Raw genomic sequence first — 25,329 nt, forward strand, 5'->3', positions numbered from 1 at the left:
GGAGCGATACAGCCCCCACCTGTATCCTCGACCCTTCACTTACTTCCTGCCTCGCAGTGCCCGGTTCAGCCTGGCTCTGCCTCTGAGTCTGCCAAGAGTATGTTATGATTCGAGTTATCAGTACAGCCCTCCTTCTCTGCATTCCTAAAGCTACTGAATCGCATCAATAGTTTCCGTCATTGTCTAGCCTCTACGTCTCTATGTAAGAGAAATACTGCATTTAATGGTCATTTAATATTCTTCATCACGCACTACATGTAGAATAATGCATGCTCCAGTCTTAGAGTCTGTTCGCCTTTACCCCGATAACATTTGGATTCTATCAACATGTTCTCTAAACATCAGATACTAGATACTGCTTAGGTACATGTCGCCCTGACTCCCCAGACTTCAGTCTCTGCTCCTAGCACAGAGTTCGTAGCCCCCAGCTTCTCCTAGTAACACGTCATTGCCAGTTTGCGCGCACCATCAGGTTAGAGGTCCCGGCTCCTTAGGTAGCCCCCTCCATGGTTTCCACCCCATTCATGACATATTCTGTTACGTTTGCATCACATGTCTATGTATACGCCCTGTTACACCTCTTTTCACCCTTATCTTTCGCGACTGCTACGCGTCATGCCTATTGCTCCACCCACTGCTACGCCTATTGCGATGTAATGCTATGTGTTTGCGTTATGTATATATGCTCATGTACTGTTATTAAAAAGTTATCCTTCCGCCGATTCCGATCCTGACCCCGGCAGCGCTGCCAGGGCTTGCCATCCTATTCCTGTGCAGGTTGTCCTGTTCCTGTCCTTATGCTGTATTAAACCTGCAAACTCCTACTACCTCGAATCTTGACTCTTATTTATTGAGCTATCTGTTATTCATTTATGCATTCAAAAAGAGAGGTATTATTTATTTATTTACCACATATGTTTAACGTATCTAGATAAGACTTATAGATTGTATTTGAAGGCTGACAATCATCCTGATATAAGGATTCATAAAACTCTTTGAACACATCTAGAGTCTTTTGGGGGTTTGTTTGAGTTGTATTCGATTTATCTCTGATTGCAGTGATACTTTTTTGGTTCTATTTGTGTTTTAGATAGGATGCAAGCATTTTCCCATCCCTATTTGCCTCAGAGTCTCAAGCCTTTGAATGTATTAATCCAGACTCCTGCTTTCTCGCTCAGTAGTCTATTGTATTCATATTTCTTTTTCGGTAAGAGGTTATGGGTAGAGGCGTCTAGATTAGATACATGAAGTGTTTCGAGCGTCTTGACTTAATTTTCTAAGCTGCACACATGGTGGAAACATCAGGATTCTTATTATCATTGATATACTTAAGGGTAGTTATTGCAATGTGGACTCTAGATTAGTCATCTGTGATCTATTCATCGTTAAAATGCCATATTCTGTTTTTTGGTTTGGAAGTAGTCCCCATAATCATCAAAGATGTGCAAGAGTGATCAGAGATTAGCCTAGGGAGGATGTCCGTTTGGTCAAGAGGTGAGAATAGGCACCGGGGAGGAGTAGATAGTCAATTCTCGAATATGAGTTATGTGGGTGATAAAAGAAGGTATAGTTTCTAGTATTGTGATGTTGAAGTCTCCAACAATCTTTAAAATTAAATCCAGAGCAGATATTTAATAAGGTTTGATGGGATTTTGATGAGAGGAGAGAGGTTCTTTACTGTCTACCTCGAGTTATATCAAGGGGAAGATTAAAATCACCCCCTGATATCATCAGTTCTTTGCGAGGGATGCTTTTTAAGATGTCAGTCATGGAATTCCAGAATTCGGCGTTGGGGAATTATAGATTAAGGATGTGAATAAACTGGTCATTTTGGCAGACCCACCAGCCTTCTGAGTCAGAGGTATGAGATATTAATTTGAGATCCAACCTATTTAAGTTCATGGTTATAACCCAATTTTTTTGTTCACAGCAGGAGAACATATGACATCAGATGTCCACTTATTATTAAAGGAAGTTGCTTCTTTCTGACCTATTTTGGTTTCTTGTAACAAGATTATGTCAGCCTTAAGTTTAAACAGGTAGTTCTAAACTTTCTTGCACTTAACTGGGTGGTGAAGTTCCTTGACGTTCAGAGAGACTACCTTCAAACTTTTATTAAGGCCTGTTTTAGCCATAATGAGAACTTGATTGTCAGGTCCAGTGTAGTAAAAGTATAGCACTGTTGGACAACAGATTCATAGTGTATGCTTAGGAGTAATCAGTGTATAGTTGCATACATAGGGCAGACATGTAACTAACTGTTCAAATGGAGCAATGGCCGGGAAGCATTATCAGGAATGTATGCATGGTATGAACTAAATGTTGAGCTTTGCACAATCCAAAATGTGAAATTAGATAGAGGAAAACAAAAACCAAGTGATGAACAAAAAGCAGAGAACAAACCAAATCCCATTCAAAGAAACCCCTGTGCCCACCTAATCCTACCCTCCCAATCACCCCATTCCCAACAGGAATATTGGAGGAGATGACAGAGAGACAACAACCAATAGCTGCGGAGCCAATGAACAAGTGCCAGCATATGAACAGGCCTAAAGTTAACTTGGATCATAAGTGACCTACATATGAGGGAAGAGAAGGTGAATCAGAGTATATGGATAAGACAGTGTAAGGGTATTAGTCACATCACCAGCATCAAAACACCTAAAGAGAAGCGTAGTGAAAGGAGAATACATCTTTTCCACATCACATGTATGAAGTAAACCATAGTGACAGGGAATAATATGTTCTTAAAAACATATCTTAAGAAACACAGAAAGTGTAAGGCTATCATTTTATGTGGCATTTTACTATTATAATCACTGTGGTAACATGGTTAACGCTGTTCTAAAGAACACCCACAGTAAACCAGATTGCCCCCATTCCTTTCAAGGACAATCAATAAAGTTAAACCATGTCTCTGCAATGCTAACTTAAAGCCCAAATAATATTGGCATCATGTTCGTGGTGGTAAGGTGTCAGTATATAGTAAGGCATGAACTAGTGCGCGTGATTCTTCCAGGCTGGCTGTGTCGCTTTGGGTCAGCTGCATGTAACAAATATATTGGTCTGGTCACGCTCTGCAGTGAAGAGCACCACACATGCTGATCTGTCACACTCCGGAGTGTCTGAGCCATGGGATATCTTTGACCAACCCCCGACTTTAAGTAGCAACACACTAGGGCACCTATTATAAGTCAAGTTAACATCATAAGCAAAGGCAAAAATACATAAAAGTTTTCCCCATCCGGGGATGCAAGTGCCATCCCAATAGGCTCTGCTTAGGGGTACTTTCAATTGTATGTCTTATCACTTTTTGTAACTCCAACACTATGCTTTTACCAAGAAAAGTTATCACGGGGACTGTCCATCTCATTTAAAGGAATCCAGACAACCCCAGCAACAGGTATTGCTAGAAACCATGTTCACGTATCCAAAAAATGTGTCCCATTCTGAATACCTCTTATGTTGCAATCCTGGTCCCACTTTGGCTGTAAGGCCTGCACATGGCTTGTTTAACTACCCTGTAAGGTGGTGTACAATACTGATATTAAACTGCCTCTTTTCATCAATTCCAGACATGTGTCCAGAACCGCCAAATCAGAGGGCTGGGTTGAAAAACCTAGCCAAGTATATCTAGCTGTTTTACATAATATCACATCCATCAGAAATTGTACCCTCTATAGCCCAAAATGTGTCTCAGTCTCTTTAGAAGTGACAAAGTTACTACTTTCCGACAAATGCTCCATATTTACATAAGCGCCCAGTATCCAGCTGGTCAATACAATCTATATTCTGAGACTTCAAAAATGGCTTAAATTCCATAATGGGGCATCAGGATAGTAAGGGTCGATTTAATCACCCTTCACACATAACTATCCCAAAGCCCTGTTTCAGCACAATCAAATATATTACATTAAGTCTCATTTTCCTCATGGAGGTTAACACCTGACTGCTAAGATATTTCAATGCCTTGTTACCATGTGCACTAGCTGGCTGTGATGCCTTAATGTTCCGATCCACCTCCAGCGAGGTATTGCCAGGTATTCCAACTGAGAGACCAGTTATTAAAGCTCAAGATCAGGCTGAACAAGATTGCCTGGTACATATGGGAATTCCAGTGTTTCAAGTTTCACCTGTACTCTCCAGCTAACACATACCAGAAAGGACAAGTGGCTATCCAGTTCTGCAAATCTACATTTGAGAAAAGCACATTGTGCCCAAAAACATATTAAGGCAAAAGGGGAGCAACACAATTTTGGCCAAAGCAAGGTGAGCAATCAACAAAAGAGGCAGGATCAAAAAGCACATGAAGCCTGTGGCCTCCCTATGTCCAATGCTAAAAAGTCTCTTTGGATGTGTGTCACTCAGGTACCTAGATACACTCGCTTCCTAGTCTGCCATAAGAGTCCAAGATTGAGAATTGAGTCTCCCAATACTCCAATACTTTCCCATATTAAAAAGAATTGTGTAGTTTATAGGCAAGGCAGGCAGGTTGTCAACCACCTCAAGGTGTGCTGCACTGCCGGTATCGAATCCCAGAGGAATAAACCAAGGTGTTATCAACAACGAAGTAAACTTTGTGGTACCATGCACACACACAGCCTGAGCTGAGGTACGGAATATGAGTTTCTACCAGATAAGGTGTTACTTACTGAAGGGAAGTAACTTGTTCATATGATAGAGACTTCTGGCTGCAGATTTCTTACCCTAGAATATATACCCAAGCAATACATTCCCGAAGACAGATCTGCTAAACTGTTTCATACTAAAATGTACTGCAGGACCAAACAAGCAAAGTGTCCGTCCCAACGGACCTGACTGTCCAGGCAGTAGATCATGGTGAATGTGTGCACAGAAGCCCATGATGCTGCCAGGCAGATTTCTAGGACCAGAACTCTGTGCTAATGCAGAGGTCACAGCCTTTGATCTGGTGAAATGAGCATGCAAACCCTCAGGGGGTTGCTTCTGGGCCGTTGTGTAACAGATTTTAATGCAGAGCACGATCCATGAGGAGATGGTCCATTTCTGACAGCCTTCCCCTTCTTCACTCCGACATGCTCCCACGAAGAGTTGGCCATCCACCCAGGAAGTCTTTCGTATGGTCAAGGTAGAACGACAACGCTCTTTTAGGATCCAGTCGGTGGAATCGCTCCTCTTCCTTAGAGGGATGAAGCAGAGCGTAAAAGGTAGGCAGGGTGATGGAATGACCAACATGAAAGGGAGTGACAACTTTCAGGAGGAAAGAAGCTCAAGTGTGAAGAATCAGCTTGTCTGGGAAGATTATTTAGGTATGGAAGATTAGAAGACAAAGCATGGAACTCACTGACCCTCCGAACAGATGTTATTACTACTAGGAAGGCTGTGTTGATGGTAACAATCCGGAGAGGACAGTTGTGCAGCAGCTGAAAAGGAGTGCACATCAGAAAGATGAGGACTAGATTGAGGTCTCACTGAGGCTTGATGAAGGGTGAAGGCGGAAACGTGATGAAGACTTTCCAAAAACTATTCCCAAAATGGGATTTGAACAGGGATGGCTGATCTGGCAACCACAGAAATGCTTAGATGCCAAGACGATAGCCTTTTAAGGTGCCCAAAGCATAGCCTTGCTGGGCAAGAGAAAGAATAAATAGAAGGACTTGAGAAAAAGGAACAGAAAGAGGGTCAACTTGCTTTTCTGCACACCATGCCACAAACTAGCCTCAGTGGCAGGCATATACCGTCTAAGCGGAGGAACGCCTTGTGCCAAGATAACATTGCAGACTTTGGGCAGACGGTTAAAAGCTATCAGCTGTTGGCGCTTAATCTCCATGCATGAAAGCGGAGCATTGCCAGGTTCAGGTGGAGAAACCTTCCTGGATGCTGAAATCGAACCTTCCAAAGAAGCAACCTGATCCGAAGACCGATGTCCATACTCAACAGCTTGGATACCAAACTCTATGGGCCCAGTCTGGAGCCACAAGGATGACTTGGGCCCAGTCATTCCTGATCTTCTTGAGGACTCTGGGCAGGAGTGTTATGGGTGGGAAGGTGTACAGGAGGCCTGAGCTCCACTCGAGATGAAAAGTGTCTATGAGCAAGAGCTGCCTTGGAAACGCCAGTGCACAAAACTGCTGTCAAAGCTGAAGAGACCTTGTACCACCCCCAGATGGAGATGCTATTTGTGATCCGAGGGCATCTTCAGCTGAGTTCATCTGCCCTGGCGTTCAGGAAGCTGCCAAGTGTTGAACCACCAGGGACATGCCAAGACGATCCAGCCATGTTTAAAGGTGCAGCCCTGTTTGTTACAGTACCACATGGCAGTGTTGTTGTCCGTGAACACCTGCACTAGGCTTCCCTTGATGAAGGGTAGAAAGGCTTTCAAGGCTAGCTAGATCGCCCGGAGCTCCAGTAGGTTGATGTGGAATCCGGATTCTGCCAGAGACCAGAGGCCTTTGATCGCTACCTTTCCTAGATGGCTATCTGTCACTACTGTCAGATCCGGTTGCAAGAGAGGTCTGCCGCTGTTAGAATTGCGGTTCGTTAACTACCACTGCAGATCTTTTGCAGTTCTCTCCAAGATCTGGACCATGTCGGAGAGATTCCCCAGATGCTGCACCCACTGGAGCCTCAAGTCTCACTGCAGGGCCCGCATATGCCAGGATTCTCAGAGTAAGTCTCACTGAAACCCAAGATAGAGTATGAAACATTGGTATCATAGCCTGAATATCCTGGACTCGCCGATTAGGAGGATAAGCCCAAAACTGCACTGTGTCCAGAACAGCTAAGATGAAAAGGAGAGTTTGAAAGGGAGTCAGGTCGGACTTTGGCACATTGATAGTGAATCCGAGCGAGTGCAGGAGGTCAGCTGTAGGTCGGAGGTGAGGGATGACTGCCTGAGGCGAGCTCGCCTTCAACAGCTAGTTGTTGAGATAGGGGAAGACTGGTACTCCGGATGGCCGCTGATGCGCTGCAACCACCGGCATCACTTTGGTGAACACCAAGGGGCACTAGTAAGGCCTAAAGGAAGTATGGCAAATTGAAAATGCTTGTGCCCCATAGTGAACTGCAGGGAAAAAGGGGATGTGGGAGGATGTATCCTGCAAGTCCAATGCTACCAACCAGTCTCTCTGGACGAAGGCAGAGAAAGCTTAAGCGAGCGTGAGCATTTTGAATTTCGACTTTTTCAGGAAGAAATTGAGAGGGCACAGGTCTACGATAACACGAAGGCCTATGTCCTTTTTGGGCACCAGAAAGTCGCGGGAATTATAACCACAACATACTTTTGGCATTGGCCCCCTTTCTATGGCTCCAGTGGCCAAGAAAGTCACCACTCCCTGGTGGAATAAGGAGAAATGGTCCTCCGTCAGCTGGTTGCAAGACGGTGGCATGGATGGAGGCGTAGTCACAAATGGGAGGGAGTAGCCCCTTCGGATAATTTGGAGAACTTAGCGGTTCAATGTTATCGACCTCCAATGGTGCAGGTGATGACATATCCTGTCTCCATTAGTTGCCCATGATTGCTGGAGGGTGAACTTAAGAGGTTTGGCGGCTGCCGGGAGAGCAGGGGTGGACTGGCCTGACCTCTGGCTACCTGACTCATGAGGTCTGAGGGTACCGCGTCCACAGCCAAGCAGAGACTGGGGGACCTTGAATGCTGTATTGGCTGGGCAGGTAAAGACGGGGCAGGAAGCCCCTTCTGTGGCAACAAAAGGTGTGGAAGGTGGACTGGGGTTAGCTGGGGCCATAGAAATGCCCAAGGACCTGGCTATAGTTCTGCTATCTTTGAAGTGCTCCAGTGCAGAGTAAGCTTTTTCTCCAAAGAGATAGGAGCCATCAAAGCACATGTTCATAAATGAAGCTTGGACATCTGCTGAAAAGCCAGGTCTCCTCAGCCAGGAATAGTGCCATTAGGCCACTGACAAAGAAACAGCTCTGTCTAGTAGTCGATCGTGTCCAGCCCACATCGGATCATGAACTAAGCTGCATCTTTTCCGTCGGCCACAGCTTGGGAGAGTGTGGCCTGGGCCTCCTCCGGGACCATGGGCACCACCTGTGAAACCAAATTCCAAAGTGAACGAGAGTAACAACCCAAAAGGTAAGTGGTGTTCACGGATCGCTGTGCCAGCTGGTGGAAAAAAACATTTTCTTGCCCAAGGTATCCAGCGTCTTGAATGCCCTATCTGGTCGTGTGGTAGAGAATGTGCCAGAATTTACTCAGGAAGTTAAGGTTTGGAACCCCAAGCTCTCCAGGGTAGGGTGTTGTGTGAGGAAACTGGGGTCCCCTAGGGCGAGGCGATGGTGGTGGTTGATTGTCCTGTTCCCAAGAACTCTTGTGCAGGCCCCTAGCAGGACATCCGTAAGGGCTTCATTAAATGGGAGAAGGGGTTCTGTGGGGCTAACGCCTGACTGAAGCACCTCTATTAGTCTTGAATGCCATTGAAGACAGGCTAAGATCCAGGACTTTGGCCGCCCTTCTAACCACGAAAGCAAAAGAGGCTCCCTCCTCCCTAGCCACGATAGGTGGAGAGACCATGCCAGTACCTGGGGAGGTGCCCAGTCCACTGGTGTCTGTCAATTCCTCACGCCGGTCCATGTTGGGGTTTAGGGGCTGGTGTTCTCCAGGGTTCTGTGCACTCTCCCATTCTTCCTAAGTCTTAGCCCATAAGAATGGGGCTCAGGCTCTAGCCTGGAGGGTATGGCTCTAGTCGGAGTTGGGCAACGCCTCTCCGGCTCCATGTCGGGGATAAGCATGGAGACGGCACTGCCGAAGGGCACCGGAAGCATCAATAATGGGACCAAGTTCGGGAAGGTTGAGGTGGTACAACCGGCACTGGGCCGGATCCATCTATGAATCCAAGGGACCCGACTGGTGCCGGGGGTGGACCCGGGAACAGGAAACCAGTAGGGGCCCCTTTCGATACCGCAGGGCCCAACCGCGCTCTAGAGAGAACGGTCCATCCAAATAGGAGGTGCATGGCCTCATAAAACTCTCTGAGCTGGACGGGGATCATTCCGGCTCCGAGAAACTTGGGGAGGTGTGAAGATGGCCCAGTGCGCAGGCTCAACCGCAGAGTCAGGCCTCGAGTGATGACGCTTCATCTTCTTGTCAGATGATTTTGACGGATGTGGAAGACCTCTACGACTTCTTACTCTTTTTCTTTTTGTGGGACTTACCAGAATGGGATGACTTTGATGAAGATCGATGGCTCTATGACCTATCCTGTGACCTTCCACTCGATGGACATCGAGACTGTCACACATCGAACGGGAAGGAGCTTGAAGGCCTTGGGGTGCATGACGCAACAATCAACGCAGGTCTTGGTGTTGTGGTCGTGCTCAAGACACCAGAGGCAGATGAGGTGCGAGTCAGTCGGTGATAGTCGCAGATGGGCTTGAATCTGGGCTTCCTAGCGAACATCCCTGCCATATCATGAGATAAGTCTCGAAAAAAAGTTTTACAAAATTCAGAAAAAAGGTCAGTCAAAATATGACTGCGGGTATCTCTTTACGGATCTGCGCGGACTAGCGCAGAAAGTAAAGAACTAATACCAGCGCGTCACTTCTGGCACGGATGACATCACGTGGAGCCGAACGACGCCACCTACCAGCGCACAGTGGTACTGCTCACAAAAAGTTTCTGGATCCTGTCTGACATCTGGGGATAATTCTAAGGAAAGGAATCTGCAGGTAGAAGTCTCTACAGATAGACATTTTTTTTATTTTTTATATTTAGCATATTTCTATAGCCCTTTTCTACCTGGGATTGTAAGAAAATTATGTGAGTAAGTCTTGTATTACATTAAACATTTGACGAATGCTAAACAGACTATTAGTGCATTAACAAAGTAACATCAATACTGGAAAAGGAAAGGGGGAGTAGCGAGAGTGGTTTGGGGTGATTGGATGAGAAGGGGAAGGCAAAGGTGACAGAGTAGAGTGGGGAAAGGCTAGGAGCCAAGGGGTGAGAGTAGGGAGTTGTGGGAGGGATATCAAGTAAGACAGGGTACTGTAATAAGGAAATTGGGGACGACAATAATGGGTCAAAGAGAGTTAAGGCAAAAAGGTAAGGAACAGTGGAGGCAGAAAGATGGAGCAGGTGAGAGTACTGAGGGTATCGAAAAAGAGAGGTGGAGAAAAGTAAGAGGGACAGAGGCAGGGGTAGTGGCAAGGAGATTAGGAGGATGGGGAAGTATGAGGAGAAGTCAAGAGCAAAATGGAGAAGGAGAGTGAGGCAAGGCAAGGCTGAAGGCAGCAGTGAGGTAGTAGAAAGGAAGGGGATTGGTTGCAGGAAAGGGGGAGTGGGCGGTGAGAGGGACAAGAGAGGTTGCAGGGAGGACAGAATGGAGGTATTAAGAAGAAAGAGACAAGTGGAAGGTGGTAACGTGGTGAAGGAATTAAGAGGACAGGAGGGAGGTTGTAAGGAGGCAGAGAAAGGGCCATGGGAAAAAGTAGTGATAAAACGTAAGAGTTAGCCTCAATAAAAACAATGCAAACTTAATGTTGAGAAATTTTCTGTGAAGAATTAAGTGAGATAAGTTAACAGGGAAAGTTTTTAGCTTCTTGCAGAAGGTAAGTAGATCGTTCTAGCAGTGCAATACAGCAGGGAGAGTGTTCCAGAGGGTGGGAGCTGCCCCAGAAAAGGACAACACCTTGGAAAACTGAGTTTTCAGATTTTTGAATTTAAGTCATAGGATGATTCTGCTTCTAATATGCCTGTTGCTTCCAGAAGTTTTTAATAGCAGGTAGTAAATAGCTTGAGTGAGGAAAGTGAGCCTCTTTTAAAATAGTGCAAGCTAATTTGAATTTTATTCTGGGTTTAAAGGTGAGCCAGTTCAGGTCTCTTAGTATTGGGGTGATGTGATTGAATTTGCGGGTGTTGGAGATCAAGCGAGCTGAAAAGTTCATGAAAACCTTGAGAGGGTCGAGGAAAGATTTGGGGACTCCAATGAGATTTGTGTTGCCATAATCAACACGGGAGATAACCATGGACTGGCCAAACAAGTGGAAGTCAGTTGGTGGTAAGTAGGATTTGAGATTTTTTTTTGTGACAGTAGAGAATCTGGCAGATTTGGTGATGCAGTTATGTGATTTCATAAACGGAGTAGTAGTCCAGATACCCATCAATTTGACTTCATCGGAAAGGCATGGGCTAAACCCAGAGCACTGAAATTGTTTAAGCCGTTCAATGCTTAGTTTGTGGTGGTGTTTATGCAAGAGGATGAATTCAGTTTTTTCTGGGTTCAGTGACTGCTAAAGAGATCAACAGTTCTCATTCGGTATCATAATACAGTCATTAGGTTTAAAGTGACCTTTCTTGTTTTTTTCATAGAAAAGTTGATTTGTCATGTTAAGGTATTAGGTTAGCTTGGTTACTGATCTTTCACATTATGATCCAGTGATTATGCAAATAATGGTTTCTCTTTAAATACTATTCCTAAACCGATGCCACTAGAAAGATATGTCAGTTTTCGGGATGTATGCATGCTTATCAAAAGTAAATTGATATTTCTTTAAAATTTTCAGCACTGATAATAAATGTTTACCAGTCCAAAGTCTTCTGGACATTTCCTTCTGTACTGGATACTTTTACACATACCTCTTTTTTATGAATAACAATTCTGCTCTGTTTTTCATAAGAGGTAACACACCTCTTGCAAGAATATAGTGAAAAGGCCTCAGAGACTAGATTACAGAAAGTGCATGGAGGTGGAACAGGCACTTGTTTTAGAGTTTTGAAACCCTATTGTACTCTGGTATCAGCAAAGGGTGTCCTTAGGTGCTTGTGGGGTCCATTCAATAATATGGATCATTTTTATGTGTCTTCGCCCCATGCAGACCTGAAAACGCCTTGGCCCCTGTGCCATATGACTGATGCATGGGCAAACAGATCATCGCGAGGCACACTGATTGTACACAACATATGAAGTGGTACACAGTTAGTGCTACCCTTCACCCCCACCTTCCATGGTGTCCCTTAGGAGGGTGTAGGAACACATCATGTTTTTCCAAGTTAAAAATGGTTCCACTGTACAAATGTACCAAGTATATACAGACAAATGTGTTCTTTTGCAAGATACTCTGTTCCTGGCACCTATTTGAACTCAATGCAGTTTCTATCAGCTTTAAATAAAAGGTGGTTTTTTGTAAATAATGTAATGTAAATGCCTCAACAGAAAAGAGTTAATAAAAAATTAGAGCTTTCACGGAGTACTCTTTCAGTGCTACAATATTCCGAAATGATGATATTATGAAAAAACAAATTATTTAAAATTAAAAGTTAGGAACCACTTGATATTTTAGTTAAAAAATTAAAAATGTTTAAAAAAAGTAGTCATGTGCCAAACGCTGAAATATGCTTTTTGTGCATCAGCAAACTTTCTGAGATCATGGATTTTTTTCCACAGGTTTTTCGCTCATTTGCATTGCATGTTAGGGCCACTTCTGGTCTATTCCCATTTGTCATGTATAAATGCAATCATCTGACAGTTTCATGGTTTTCCGTGTTGGGCTCTTGTGTATTTTATGCATGCACAGCTCACACAAATATATCTCACTTTTTTTGCCAAGGAGATACATTTTCTTTCTTGGAGTCAAGCCGCAAGTTCTTAAGGTGATCTCTTTTAAAGCAACTGACTAACTTTTAAAGATCTTAACGTTCTTCAGCATCAACTAGCTGCTTTCAATCGTTTATCTTTACAACATTGATCTATATTTTAATTTACCAAGATATTCTCTCCTATCCAATGTTCTGAAACCCACAAAATGATTGAGTCCAAAAAGTTTTTGTTGAGAATAAATCACTATTTTGTTTTAACTAAATTCGGGATTGTGACGTCCTATTGCTGGTTGGCTCATGACACGAAACATCTCTCGGTATACATTGATTAAAACAGCACTCATTATTTTGCAACTTTAAAAAAAGTAATTCAGAAATATTCTATGCTACAGGTACATGATGTAGGAAGTAGGAAAAAAGCACCCAAACCGCTAAAGTAAGTCATTTTGGGTCAGATGTAGGTAATCCAGATTTACCGATTCTAAAATACAGAATTTTACCGATTCGGTATTTTAGAATTGGTAAATGGGATGTAGGTATTCATTCGGTAAGTATTACCGAAACGGTATTTACCGATTCGGTAATTCCCATTCATCCCTATGGGCCTGGAGGTCCCTAGGAATGTATGGGAATTACCGAATCGGTAAATACAGATTCGGTGAAAGGGGGAACACATTGGAGGGTGGCAGGGTGTCACTTTGACACCCTGTTGCACCTCTGAATAGTGTATGGGTGCACATGTGGCACACATACATGCCCTAAGGGCATGTATTTCTGCCACATGGCACAGTAATAATTTGCAAAAAATTGCTTGTTTTGGGGTTTTCGATATTTACCATCAACTTGTAGTTGGTGGTAAATAACGAATCCTAAAATGGGAATAGCACTCATTTGAGTGCTCCCTACATTAAGGATTCGGTTATTTTCCGAATCGGTATTTAAGAATTCGGTAAATTACCGAATCCTTAAATTAGGCCCCTACATCTGAAAAGCCTAAGTCAAGTGCTTTTATAATTGTTCAAATACAAGTTCGAAAACATACTTATCCATACAACATTTACTGTAAACTAATTATAGTGCTTTTTAGCAGGTCAAACGCACCATACGTATACTCACTAAGGGGTTATGGGTTAACACTTGTCCTTATATGTCTACCAAAAAAATAAGAAACAATATACTGATTCACAAAAGCATTTGTGAGTTCAGGAACTAGGACAACAGACATACTGTTTTATGTGCTCCTAAATGCTTTGGAAATCAACCCAAAACGTCGAAATCCATCTTATTTAAAGTGCTAAGAGGGCACAGTTCTTTCTACCAGTGGCGTAGGTGGTGGGGGTTGGGGGAGGGGCGTTAGGTCCGCACTGTGGGACACATTTTTTTGGGGATGCTGGCGAGCACAAGGTAAGTTTATTTTTTTTCTCCTGTGTTATTATCCCATCGTCGTCTTTCGCCAGCAACCCCCCCCCCCAATCTATTCACCCCCCACCTTTCCACACTTACCTCCTCCGGAAGTCACTAGGCATCAAAGTCGGATTCCCCTGGCGGCTACTAAAGCTCCAGTTATGCCACTGCTTTCTACTACTACTGCCAGGGCCTGCGCTAGGCATGGGCAGTGTGGACAGCTGCCCAGGGTCCCACGCCTGTAAACTTGCAAGAGGGGCCTCGCACAGTGCCTTGTAAGAGACCCTGTTATGATGGTGCTGCAATGCTGTGAGGACAAAGGGAGGGGGCCCCCTTCCCTGGGCCTCGCAGTCATTGGTCAAAAGGCCTCCAGTAATCTAATCGCTGCATCTGCATAACAGCTTTTAGGTGGGTATGTAAAGTGACCTGTTGTGTGATGTAAACCCTGACCCTACATGAATGAAAAGCAGAGTGTCCTGCAGGACTCACCATAAAAGACAGAAACGCTCAATGAACAGTGCTCCCCTTAGGATTGCATGCTTTCAAACACAAAAATACTGGCCATTTGTTGTTTTTTAAGAGTCGTCAAAGGCTTAGACATTAGACTAAATTGGACTCTAAAATAATAGTATGTATTCAATTATAACATGGCTGTTCTGCCTTTCTTTACTTTTATTAGTCAGGTACTGTTAATGCATCTCTATAGCATATTTAAAAGTACTTTCTATTGATACCTGATGTTTGAAGTATATACAGGGAAGGGTTAAAAATACGGGCGTTAGGGGTAGAACACCAGCTTGTGGCAACCTTGTTCCCCTAGGCTAAAGAAAGAGGGTGAAAGAAGCACAGAGAATGAAGGTGCAGTGCATATAAAGGGAATAAGACAAAGGAAGGAACTAAGATAAAAGATGGGTGTGAGAGATGATTAAGTAAACATACAGCAGAAAGGTGGCAGACAAAGATAACGGGGCAGAACAGCAACAAAGAGCAAGAAGCTTGGGAGAAGAGGAGCAGAGCATGCAACAGGCTGAATCAGTGAGAGAAGGGAAGAGTCTGGGCAGGGTGGGCTCTAAGCATGGCAATGTGGGCAGCTGCTTTTCTCAGGTAAAAAATATGGGGCCCTGCTTCTCTGTGAAATGCCACACTATCAGTCAGCCCACCTTCCGATCACATCACAAATGTATTTTTTCAAGGGAGGTGTCCTGACCTCCTTCATCCAAGGGCTGGTGGCATTTCTCTGGGTGCAGGGGTGAGGAAAGGAAATCAGTGGGTGGGGAAGTGGGCAGCAGTAAAGCCACCAAATGTGTTGGCTCGCAACCTCAGGAGCAGGGTGTTAGGAGTCGGGCAGTACCTCAATTAACAACCTGCCCTGAAGCCTTGTCTGCCTTTTCTGTTTTGCGTTGTCAAGGGCCCCTTTGTTCCAAGGACCAGTTGGACATTATCAGGCGAGGAGAGGTGGGTTGGGGAAAGAGGAAGCACCCAGAAAAGATTGATGTGACAGGGCAGGATTTAGCACAGCCGTCAGCTGGGCCTTGAAGCGCTGCATCAAGCTCCAGGGTCCAGGTATGGGGTCCCTTTCTTAACCAGTGCTGTGTGGCCCTGGGCAGGGTGCACCCCTCTCCTCGGCCTTAGGGCTGTGAAGCCCAGGGGATGAAACTCCCTCACCTGGGCCTCGCAGCACATGGAGTAGTTTAGTGGAAGTGGGGAACCTGGTACAGGTCCTGGCGTTAGCTCCAAATACTGAGATTCTGGACAAATCATTAAACTTCCCCATGCCTAAAAAACCTTGAACTTTTGTAATGGGATTGGTACTTTTGTAAAGTGCTCCAAAGACTTTGGGCTGAGTTTGCGGTATATAAAAGTGCGAAGAAAGGAACCACAGCGCCATGTCAGAATCACCGCGCATTCTGGCACTATCCATCATGCATGACACGTGAACCCCCTGCTTATTGGATGGAAGTGTGAAAGGGATGATGGACAGATGGAGTAAAAGGGTGGATCGAGTGAAAGGGTGGATGGATGAATGCAAAAATAAATGAGTGTATGGATGGATAAGTAAAATGGTGGCTGCAAGGATGGATGGAGTGAAAGGGTGGACTGATGGAGTGAAAGGATGGATGGAAGGATGAGCAAAAGGATAGGTAAATGTGTGAAAGCATGGACAATGAGTAAAAGGATGGGTGTAAGAATGAACAGATAAGTGAGGGTCGAGAGATAAAAGAAAGGATGGATGGATGAGTGAAAGTGTAAATGGATGGATGGATGAGTGGACAGATAAATGAATGGATGAGTGAAAGAATGGATTGAAAGTGTGGCTGAATGGATGAACAGTAAGATTGATGGATGATCGAAAAGATGGGTGGATGGATGAGTGAAACGGTGGATGGAGGGATGGATGAGTGAAATTATTGATGCCTAGGTTTAGATATGGATGGAAACATGCGGATGGACAGGCATACAGAATGGCGAAAGACTGAATGATTGATGAAAGAATGAATAGATGACAGAATGCCAAGGGAAAATGGTGGATATCAGTAGGTGGATGGGAGGATGAAAGCATGAATGTATAGATGCTTAGATGGAAGAGACAAGAGAATTCTTCTAGGGAGGGTTGTAATGGCTTGCTTGGTGCCAAAAAGGCTTTGGTACAAAGTGGGGGTATTTTAATGTAATTTTCTGGCTATCCTGTTCCTATGAGTGACATTTCTGTATTTGACCTATGTTTACTCAAGGTATATCTACATCATGTGCATGACATTCTGACTGCCACCCAACACCTACTTCAATGTCACACCAGTAATTGTAGATAATTGCATGTTTTGTTTTAAGTATGGGGTTCTAAGGAAAGCCTTATAGTACCACAAGCTGTGCTTGAGGTGTATATTGTGCTTGTAGCAACAGGCAAGGTGTCCAAAATAAATAACAATACTAGTGTAACAAACACACACACTTGCATGAACACACTCACACCAAGGCTGTCCACTGCCTTAGCCTCACAACTGGCTTCACTAATGGTTCCAAAATAAGGTCACCATCAAACTTTTTTCCATTTACAGTGCAAGGGATTTATGTGAAACCTGTAACCCTCACCAGCACAGACTTCCACCAGAGGAGGCCTCAAGTTGCTTCTTTAAATCACATGCGAGCAGTTTTACTGTTATTTTCTTGCACTCTGGAACTTGAGCATTCATTTGTCTATCATAAATGCAGCAGTACAATATCCAAATGAAAGGAATACATCAAATTAAGTATAAGTTTTGGAATTGTAAAGACTCACATTTTAAACATCCTTTTCAGTACAGGGATGACTTTAACCCTTCTATGATGCAGCCTCGCATGGAAGTATGGTGCTCGTGACTACATGCTTTGCTTTGTTTCTACAAAACTCTGCTGCCCTTTTAGTTCTAACCTGTGATTTATAAAGCTTTCTAATAAAAATGAAAAGGTACATGTATTCAAACTCAACGTTATTTCATTATATCCAGTTGCATAATTATTACCATAGTGATGCCATCAAATAAGATTTTGCAGTGCTCTGGACCTTTTATCGTGCACTAAACTGGCACAATCAGTGAACATTGAGTAAGGAAGTCCATCTTTGTGAGACCTGTGCCTAGCTTTTCCGTTCAATTTGACAATCCACTTAATACAGCTTTAAAATAGACGGACCTGTTTCATTTGGGTGGTTTTTTTTATCCATGTGACTGATTTGCATATATAAAGGCCCCTTGGTGATACCAAAGAAGATTAGAAGTCCCGTGATGTCACTTTCTGTGATGTCACATGCAAATCAGAGGGGCCTCACTTCTTCTTTTTCGCCCAGGACCCCAAAAGTCCTAGGACCGGCCCCGACTACTGCATATGAATATTATGTGACTATTCCCATTTTTTTCCTATTTTACTTGTTTTGAGGCCAGTACATGAAGACCTACAAGGATATGTAATAGAGTACTGCAGGACTATTACTTTACGTACTCCAAAGTGCCTTTGTGAATGACTTTACAGGCACAGCCCTACAGGCAGCATGACGCGTATTCCTACCTGTTTGGCAACTGTGGAAGAAATCTTTCCGTTCTCCAAAAGGGCCAAGAGCTCCGCCAGGGTGGAAGGGCTGATCCGGCTGCACAAGAGAGAGAAGAAGGACAAAGACATTATGAACCGCTCAAACATTCTGGAAATGTTGTTCTCATTATCATCATGGACAACTTACTGTCAAACTGAGAGAACTTGCAAAATGAATATGGCCATTACATTTTCGAAATTAAAAAGTCATTAGCTGGTCTGTGATACAACAGATGAACACATGATGAGCTACTTCTTGCGCAGCTGTGGCATATTTTACTGGTTCAACCGTTCGGAATGCACAGATTGCATCACGTGATACCAGGGTTGTGCACTACCTTAGCAGTCAATGTGTACATATTGCTCACACCTGGCGAGCAGCAGCGCCGGACAGACTGTGTTATTTAAAGCCTGTTATGTGAGTTTCATATCATGCTAACATAGCTCCTTTGAGAACTCAGACATTGCATATTCAAATTCTGTAAATGGACATACATACATATAAGAGGACATTGAATTTCAACATGGATTTTTAGAGCATTGGTCAGCGCAGAGGTTTGTTCAGAATGCAGCAGCGGTCCCAGCTCTTTTACAAATACATGCAGTAAATTACAATCACATTTTGAATATCATTGGAAACTCATTTATCAGCTCGCTTTTACTGCTCGACCTTGTCAAATATAAATCACGCGTGCCACCTTCTGACAGACGTTGCTTTGTAGTTCTCATTTCTGTTGGTTTTGTACGAGTGAAATCTGAGCCTAACTATAAAGTCCATGTAACCTTTGTTTTTTTCAGTGAATTTCTAAGGTTTTAAAAAAATGTAATACCTATCTGTAGCCTGTAACCTTTGAGAGTGAGTGTGTGAGTGAGAGCATGAATGTCTCACTTGGTGTGTGAGGGAGTGTGTGAGTGTCTCAATGGGTGAATGAGTGGGTATGTGAATGTATGGGTCTGGAGTGGCTACATAAGTGTCTCATGGGGTTGAGAGTGTATGAATGGGTCTGTGAGTGGGTGCATGAGTGTCTCTGTGGGTGCATGAGTGTCTGAGCAAGTGTCTGAGTGGGTCTGTGAGTAGGCATGAGAGTATCTGAGTGGGTTTGTAAGTGCCTCCACGAGTGTGTGTGTGTGTCAGTCTATGAGGGAGTGTATGAGTTTCTGAGTGGATCTGTGAGTGAGTGCATGAGTGTATGAGTGGGTTTGCAAGTGGGTGCCTTAGTCTCTTAGTGGGTCTGCGAGTGGGTGTGTTAGTTTCTGTGTGCATCTCTGAGAGGGTGTGCGAGTGTCTGAGTGGGTCTATCAGTAGGTGTGTGAGTGTCTGAATGGGTCTGTGAGTGGGTGCATGAGTTTCTGTGTGCATCTCTGAGAGGGTGTGAGAGTGTCTGAGTGGGTCTATCAGTGGGTGTGTGAGTGCCTGAGTGTGTTTGTTGGTGTCTAAGTATCTGTGTGGGTGTGACAGTAGCTGTGTAAATGATTCGGCCAAAAACGAACCACACCTGCCCTTTTCTCCAACAAGAGTCCAGTTTTGCAGAAATTACCTACTTAAGTGGAATACTTTCTTCTGGTTAACTAGTAACTGCTACCTCGTTGGGTAAATGTCCAGTGCGTATTCTACATTACATCTGTTTAACCGCTTGCGCGCTACCGCGTTTTGCCGCTGTACGCGGGAAATTAAAAAATGGCTTGTTTATGACAAAGCCAGCTCGTCATCCGCGCAGCGCAGGTAACGCTGATGACGAGCAGGCTTTGTCATCAGCGCCGAAGGGGTTAATGGACTACTTGGAAATGTCTCCAGTGACTTTGTGTTCGTTTGGCAAAGTGATTGTTCCTTCTGCGTCTTTATCCAGAAATCTGTGATAACATGAATTCTCCGATAGAGAGGACAACAAGACTACAAAGAGGTAAATTTCCAACAAATAACAGTACTTCCTCTTATCTATATGAAGTAAGAGCTTTCTTTTGTGGAGATATCCTCATATTCCTCGGCATCAAGAATGCATCACCAAAATCAGCAGGGAAATACCCTGGGGGGCCTTTTGGTAAGCTGTCCATCATCCTGGCGAAAGACTGGAAGACCTTCACATAGAACCAAGGTGGGCCGGGCCCCCCTCCCCACGCATATTTTAGCCCTGGTGACCGCACCCCCCCAGGACCAGCCACAATACAATGGGGAAGGGAGGCCATGTGCACTCCCTTCCCGGGCCGATTTAAGCTCCGGGTACCCCATCCCCTATAGCCATCCACAATTTAATGAAGGAGGGGTGCTGTGCATTCCCTCTCCCTGGGCTGATTTTTGCCACTGGGACTTCATCACAGGACCCGGCCACAACTCCCTGGGTGGGCTGGAGCCCAGACAGGTCACCTTCTGTGCTTTGGGACGATGGGGGCAGCCTCAAGGCCCTCTCAGTCTCAACCGGCTCCCCGCCTCCTGCGGGAGCCAGCAATGTTGCTGCATGCAGGGAGCTGCTGGAAAGGCAGCTCCCAGCATGCAGGAGCAATAGTTTAATCTTTTTCAGTAGTTTCATCTTTTTCTCTGCCCGCATGTTTGACAGCTCCCACTTTCTGGAAATGGAGTGTTTGCTTGCCGGGAGCTGTCATCTCCCGGCAAGCAGGCCGGGGGTGGGCACCCCAGGACATAGCAGGAGCCGGACCCTCGGGGTGGTAGTCCGCAGGACCATATATGGCTCCAGGAGTGGCTGTGCTGCCCCCCCCCTTTTTTTAGGTCTCGACCTGCCAATGCGCAAGCGCATTGCAGCTCGAGACATATAGAGTTGGATCACGAAAGCTGACCAAGGGGCTTTGGCAGGCGGATTACGCAGAGTGCATGTGGCCGTGCACGCGCTTGCCATTTGCTCCCCGAGCCGCCTCGCATCATCGCATCAGACCCTCCACAGCAAAGCAGAGAGCTTCAGATTTCAAAGGAATGCTCTCCCCCGCCCCCCTTTGCGCAATGCCAGAGCTTGCCACTTCCGCAGAATCAGCCTCCTCCGAAGACTTGTTTTTTATAATCCTACAACGTATTTGTAGTTGATCTAGCGCTAGCCTCACATACATGCAAATAGGCCGTGTGCCCCCAACCGTCTTTTCCGCCTCTTTTACCTCCCCCCTCTGCCCCAACAGTCCCGTGCCCTCTTCACCCACCCCTTCCCTCCCTCCCAAACCACCGCAACACCTCAGCTGTCTCCTCCCCCTCCGTCTCTCCCACCCTCCTTTCCCTCGCTCACTCCCCTGCGCCCACCCACCCCCATCCGACTTCTTTTTTTATTATTTACAAAGTGAAAGCTTGTTCTTTTTGTGACTTGCGGTACAGTTTTGTTTGCCTTTGTAATAAAATCTCTGTTAGCTCTCAAGTGCTTGGAAATACTCCCCCCCCCCCCATCCAACATTAGTCATCGCTCCCGGTCCCGCCGCCAATGCTTGTTTTTCCTCGCTCTTGCCCAAATCACTTGCATGAACTCGAAAAGACAGTGTCAGGCACGAGACAAGGATGCAGACGGCTCGAGCTGGGCCAGCACCGAGGACTGGCTAATTTTATTACTTTCACGGAAATTTCAAAAGGCTTCGGGGCTTTAATGGCAGCCGGGCACAACCCCAGAAGTCTGCTAAAACGCTGCGTAAACAGAGGATTAGGGCCAAGCGGGGGCCAAAGGCTGCTTGCAGTTCGTGTTTACATTGTCATCTGACCTCGCGGGGAGGGATGCGGCTGAACCCATGCTTTAAAGCCCCGTGGTGTACAGTGGCGCTTCAGTTCACTCAACTACATTTCCATCATATTTAATTTTAATTTACAGGCGGATCTGCGGTGCTAAACTCACCCAAGGCCTCAAAAACAGAGAGGCGAGTCACCTTTCAATCCGGCCTACAGTCATTCTGACAGCCTCTCGGGTGTAACAAAGGTTATTCACAGGGCAGACGCTGTTTGTTATAAATTGTACGACACATGAAAAGTGATTTGAAGGAATACATGCAGGCTACATTTCCTGCAACTGGTATGCATTTTTTTCTCTCTTTGTTTTATGCAAAACATTATCTGCACAAATAAACCAGTTTGCCCAACCTCCTTTATGCAAACCGCAACATCACTGCAAAATAGTTTTGCCCTTGTTTTGCACTAGTGTAACATTTATATAACGTGGTCTCAGCTGCCAAGAAAACAAAATCTCTGTTAGCTCTCAAGTGCTTGGCAATACTCCCTCCCCCCTATCCAAAATTCGTCATCGCTCCCGGCCCCGCGGACAATGCTTTTTCTTTTTGTGACTTTGTTCCCTCTCCTCACTCTCCCCACTCTCCTCTCTCCCCTCTTCCCTCTCTTCTCCTCTCTCCTCTCTCCCCTCTCCTCACTCTTCCCACTCTCCCCTCTCCCATCTCTCACCACTCTCCCCTCCCTCTCACACCTCCCTCTCATCTCAATCTCCCCTCTCCTCACTATCCTCACTCTCCCCACTCTCTCCTCTCTCACCACTCTCTCCTCTCTCACCACTCTCTCCTACTCACCACTCTCTCCTCTCTCACCACTCTCCCCTCTCTTCATTCTCCACTCCCTCTCTCACCTCCCTCTCTCCTCACTCTCCCCTCTCACCACTATCCCCTCTCATCACTCTCCCCTCTCACCACTCTCCCCTCCCTCTCTCACTTCCCTCTCTTCCCTCTCCTCTCCTCACTCTCCTCTCTCTTCCCTTTCCCCTCTCCCCTCTCTTCTCTACCTCTCCCCTCTCCTCACTATCCTCACTCCCCCACTCTCTCCTATCTCAACACTCTATCCTCTCTCATCACTCACCCCCTCACCACTCTCCCCTTTCACCACTCTCCCATCTCTCCTCACTCTTCTCCTCTCTACCGCCCCCCTCTCTCCTCACCCTCCCCTCTCCTCTTTCACCTCTCTCCTCTCTCTCCTCTACCCTCCCTCTCTACCCTCCCCTCTCTCCCCACCCTGCTCTCCCCTCTCTCCTTACTCTCCCCTCTCTCCTCACTCTCCCCTCCCCTCTCGCCTCACTCCCCCTCTCCCCACCCTCTCTCCACTCCCTCTATCCTAATCTCCCCTACCTCCTCACTCTTCCCTATCCCCTCTTTTCACTCTCCCCTCTCCTCACTCTCCCCTCTCCTCACTCTCCCCTCTCCTCACTCTCCAAACCCTCTCTCCCCTCCATCTCTTCCCCTCTCTCCTCACTCCCCTCTCTCCCCTCCATCTCTCCTCTCCCCACTCTATCTATCGCCCTCACTCTATCTATCGCCCTCACTCTATCTATCTATCTATAGCCCTCACTCTATCTATCTATCTATCTATCTATCTATCTATCTATCTATCTATCTATCTATCTATCTATCTATCTATCAATCTATCATCTTTACTCTATCTATCGCCCTCTCTCTATCTATCTATCGCCCTCACTCTATCTATCTATCGCCCTCTCTCTATCGCCCTCACTCTATCTATCGCCCTCACTCTATCTATCTATCGCCCTCACTCTATCTATCTATCGCACTCACTCTATCTATCGCACTCACTCTATCTATCGCACTCATTCTATCTATTGCATCACCACAGCATCACTCAGCACCACCAAATCATCAATAAGGGCCACCACAACATCACTATGCGCCACCACAGCATCACTGAATGCCACAGCATCACTCGTCGCCACCACAACATCACTCAGCGCCACCACAGCATCAATCTGTGCAACCATTCAACAACAACTGGTTCAAATATGTTCTCTCAATGTCTCAAGCTTTATTACAAATGTCACAAAAAGATGTTAATATTTCACTTCTGTTCTTGGATTTTCGTCACAATAAAATACACTGAACATAATCTTCATAAGTTATTTACAAAAGTTTAAGCTATTGCCATTATAAATTACAATAACTTTTATTTAAGTATTAATAAAAAAATTAAAAGCAATTGTTATTTGTAATATCAATACATGTAAGTCACGTAAATACAACACATATTGCATTACAAATGGTATAGGTGTCATATTTGCAAAAATTATAACTATTGGCATTGTAAATGACAAAGCTATTAATTTCGCTACTTTTAAAACCAACACATGAATAAAAAAGTTGTCATTTTCAATACCAATAGTTCAAACTTTCCTAATGCGAGACCTATTGCATTGCAAATGCTTGTTAATTTCAAGGCCCTACCCAAGGAGGTGGTGATCGCCGGGACAGAGAACGGCCCAGGAGGATTGCTATGCAGCCCCCCACCTTGTAAAAAAATATACAGAGTGTCCCGGTGAGGTGTCATGATTCCAAGTCCAATCACCTGAGTGGACCCTTTATAGAACTACAAATCACATAAGAGGGTATCTTCAGAAGGGGTTTTTTCCTTGAGCCAACAGATGACTCTCTTACAGAAGACGTCCCATTAGAGGTGGGTTTTGGAATGTAGATAAGAACAATATATCTAATTTTCTCCAAAGAGACTTAGGGCCAGATGTACGACCATTGTCATTAGCAACTCGCAAATTGCAAAAAATTGTGAGTTGCAATTTGTGAGTCGCTAATGCCAATGTACAATAGTGTCAGAGACACTGTTTGTCATTCCCAATGGGGTCCCAAATTGCATGCCTCATCAATAGTCATGTGGCACTCGCCATTTGAGACCCCATTAGGAATGGCTGGCCCTCCCAGGTATGGTAGCCTGCTAGGTTCAGCAGACCTCCATGTCTGGGACTGCTTTTAAATAAAGCAGTTTTTTTTAATGAAGCCATCCTTAAAGGAAAACGGGATGCATTTAAAATTAAAAAAATTGAAACAGCTTTGTTTCAATTTATAAGGGCAGGTAGTGGTCCCTGGGACCACTGCCTGCCCATAAAAAAATATTTTCCCCCTGCATTCACAAAGGGGAAGGGATCCCCTGGGTACCCCTTCCCTTTTGTGAGTGCCTTACCACCCTCTTGAAGAGGGCGGTAAATTGTGAGTGTTTTGCGACCGCAATTGCGGTCGCAAAACATTCTTACATAGGTTAGCGAGTCCCTATTAGGAAAGGACACCCTTGTCACGCCCCTTCCTAATAGCGAGTCACAAATCCTATTTAGCGAGTCGCAAATAAATTGCGACTTTCTAAATAGGATTTATACATGGCCCATTGGTATTTTTGCATGCGCAAACGGGTTCCAAACCCGTTTGCACATGCAAAAATAGGTCGTACATCTGGCTCTTGATCCTTTTGCAGAAATTTCCATTTTAGCTCCCACAATACTGCAGTTAACCCAATATGGACCACTGCCTCCAGTTAATTTAAAATAAAAACTGGATAAAAAAGTAGGCTGCCAAGTTTAAGTCAACTCTACACACAACAGTTCTAAGTCTGCTAAAGTTAG

At 45.1% G+C, this 25,329-nt stretch overlaps 1 protein-coding gene across 1 annotated transcript in view; it reads right to left on the bottom strand.

Moving 5' to 3' along the window:
- GATB (glutamyl-tRNA amidotransferase subunit B) overlaps positions 1–25,329 on the bottom strand; it is a 561,352-nt gene that overhangs the window by 72,149 nt on the left and 463,874 nt on the right. Inside the window, exon 11 of the mRNA XM_078676924.1 lies at positions 17,981–18,059. Within this exon, the coding sequence (XP_078533050.1) occupies positions 17,981–18,059 (79 nt within the window). The remainder of the gene's footprint in view (positions 1–17,980; positions 18,060–25,329) is intronic.

The sequence above is a fragment of the Lissotriton helveticus genome, chromosome 2_1, assembly GCF_964261635.1.
Source record: "Lissotriton helveticus chromosome 2_1, aLisHel1.1, whole genome shotgun sequence".
Taxonomy (NCBI): domain Eukaryota; kingdom Metazoa; phylum Chordata; class Amphibia; order Caudata; family Salamandridae; genus Lissotriton; species Lissotriton helveticus.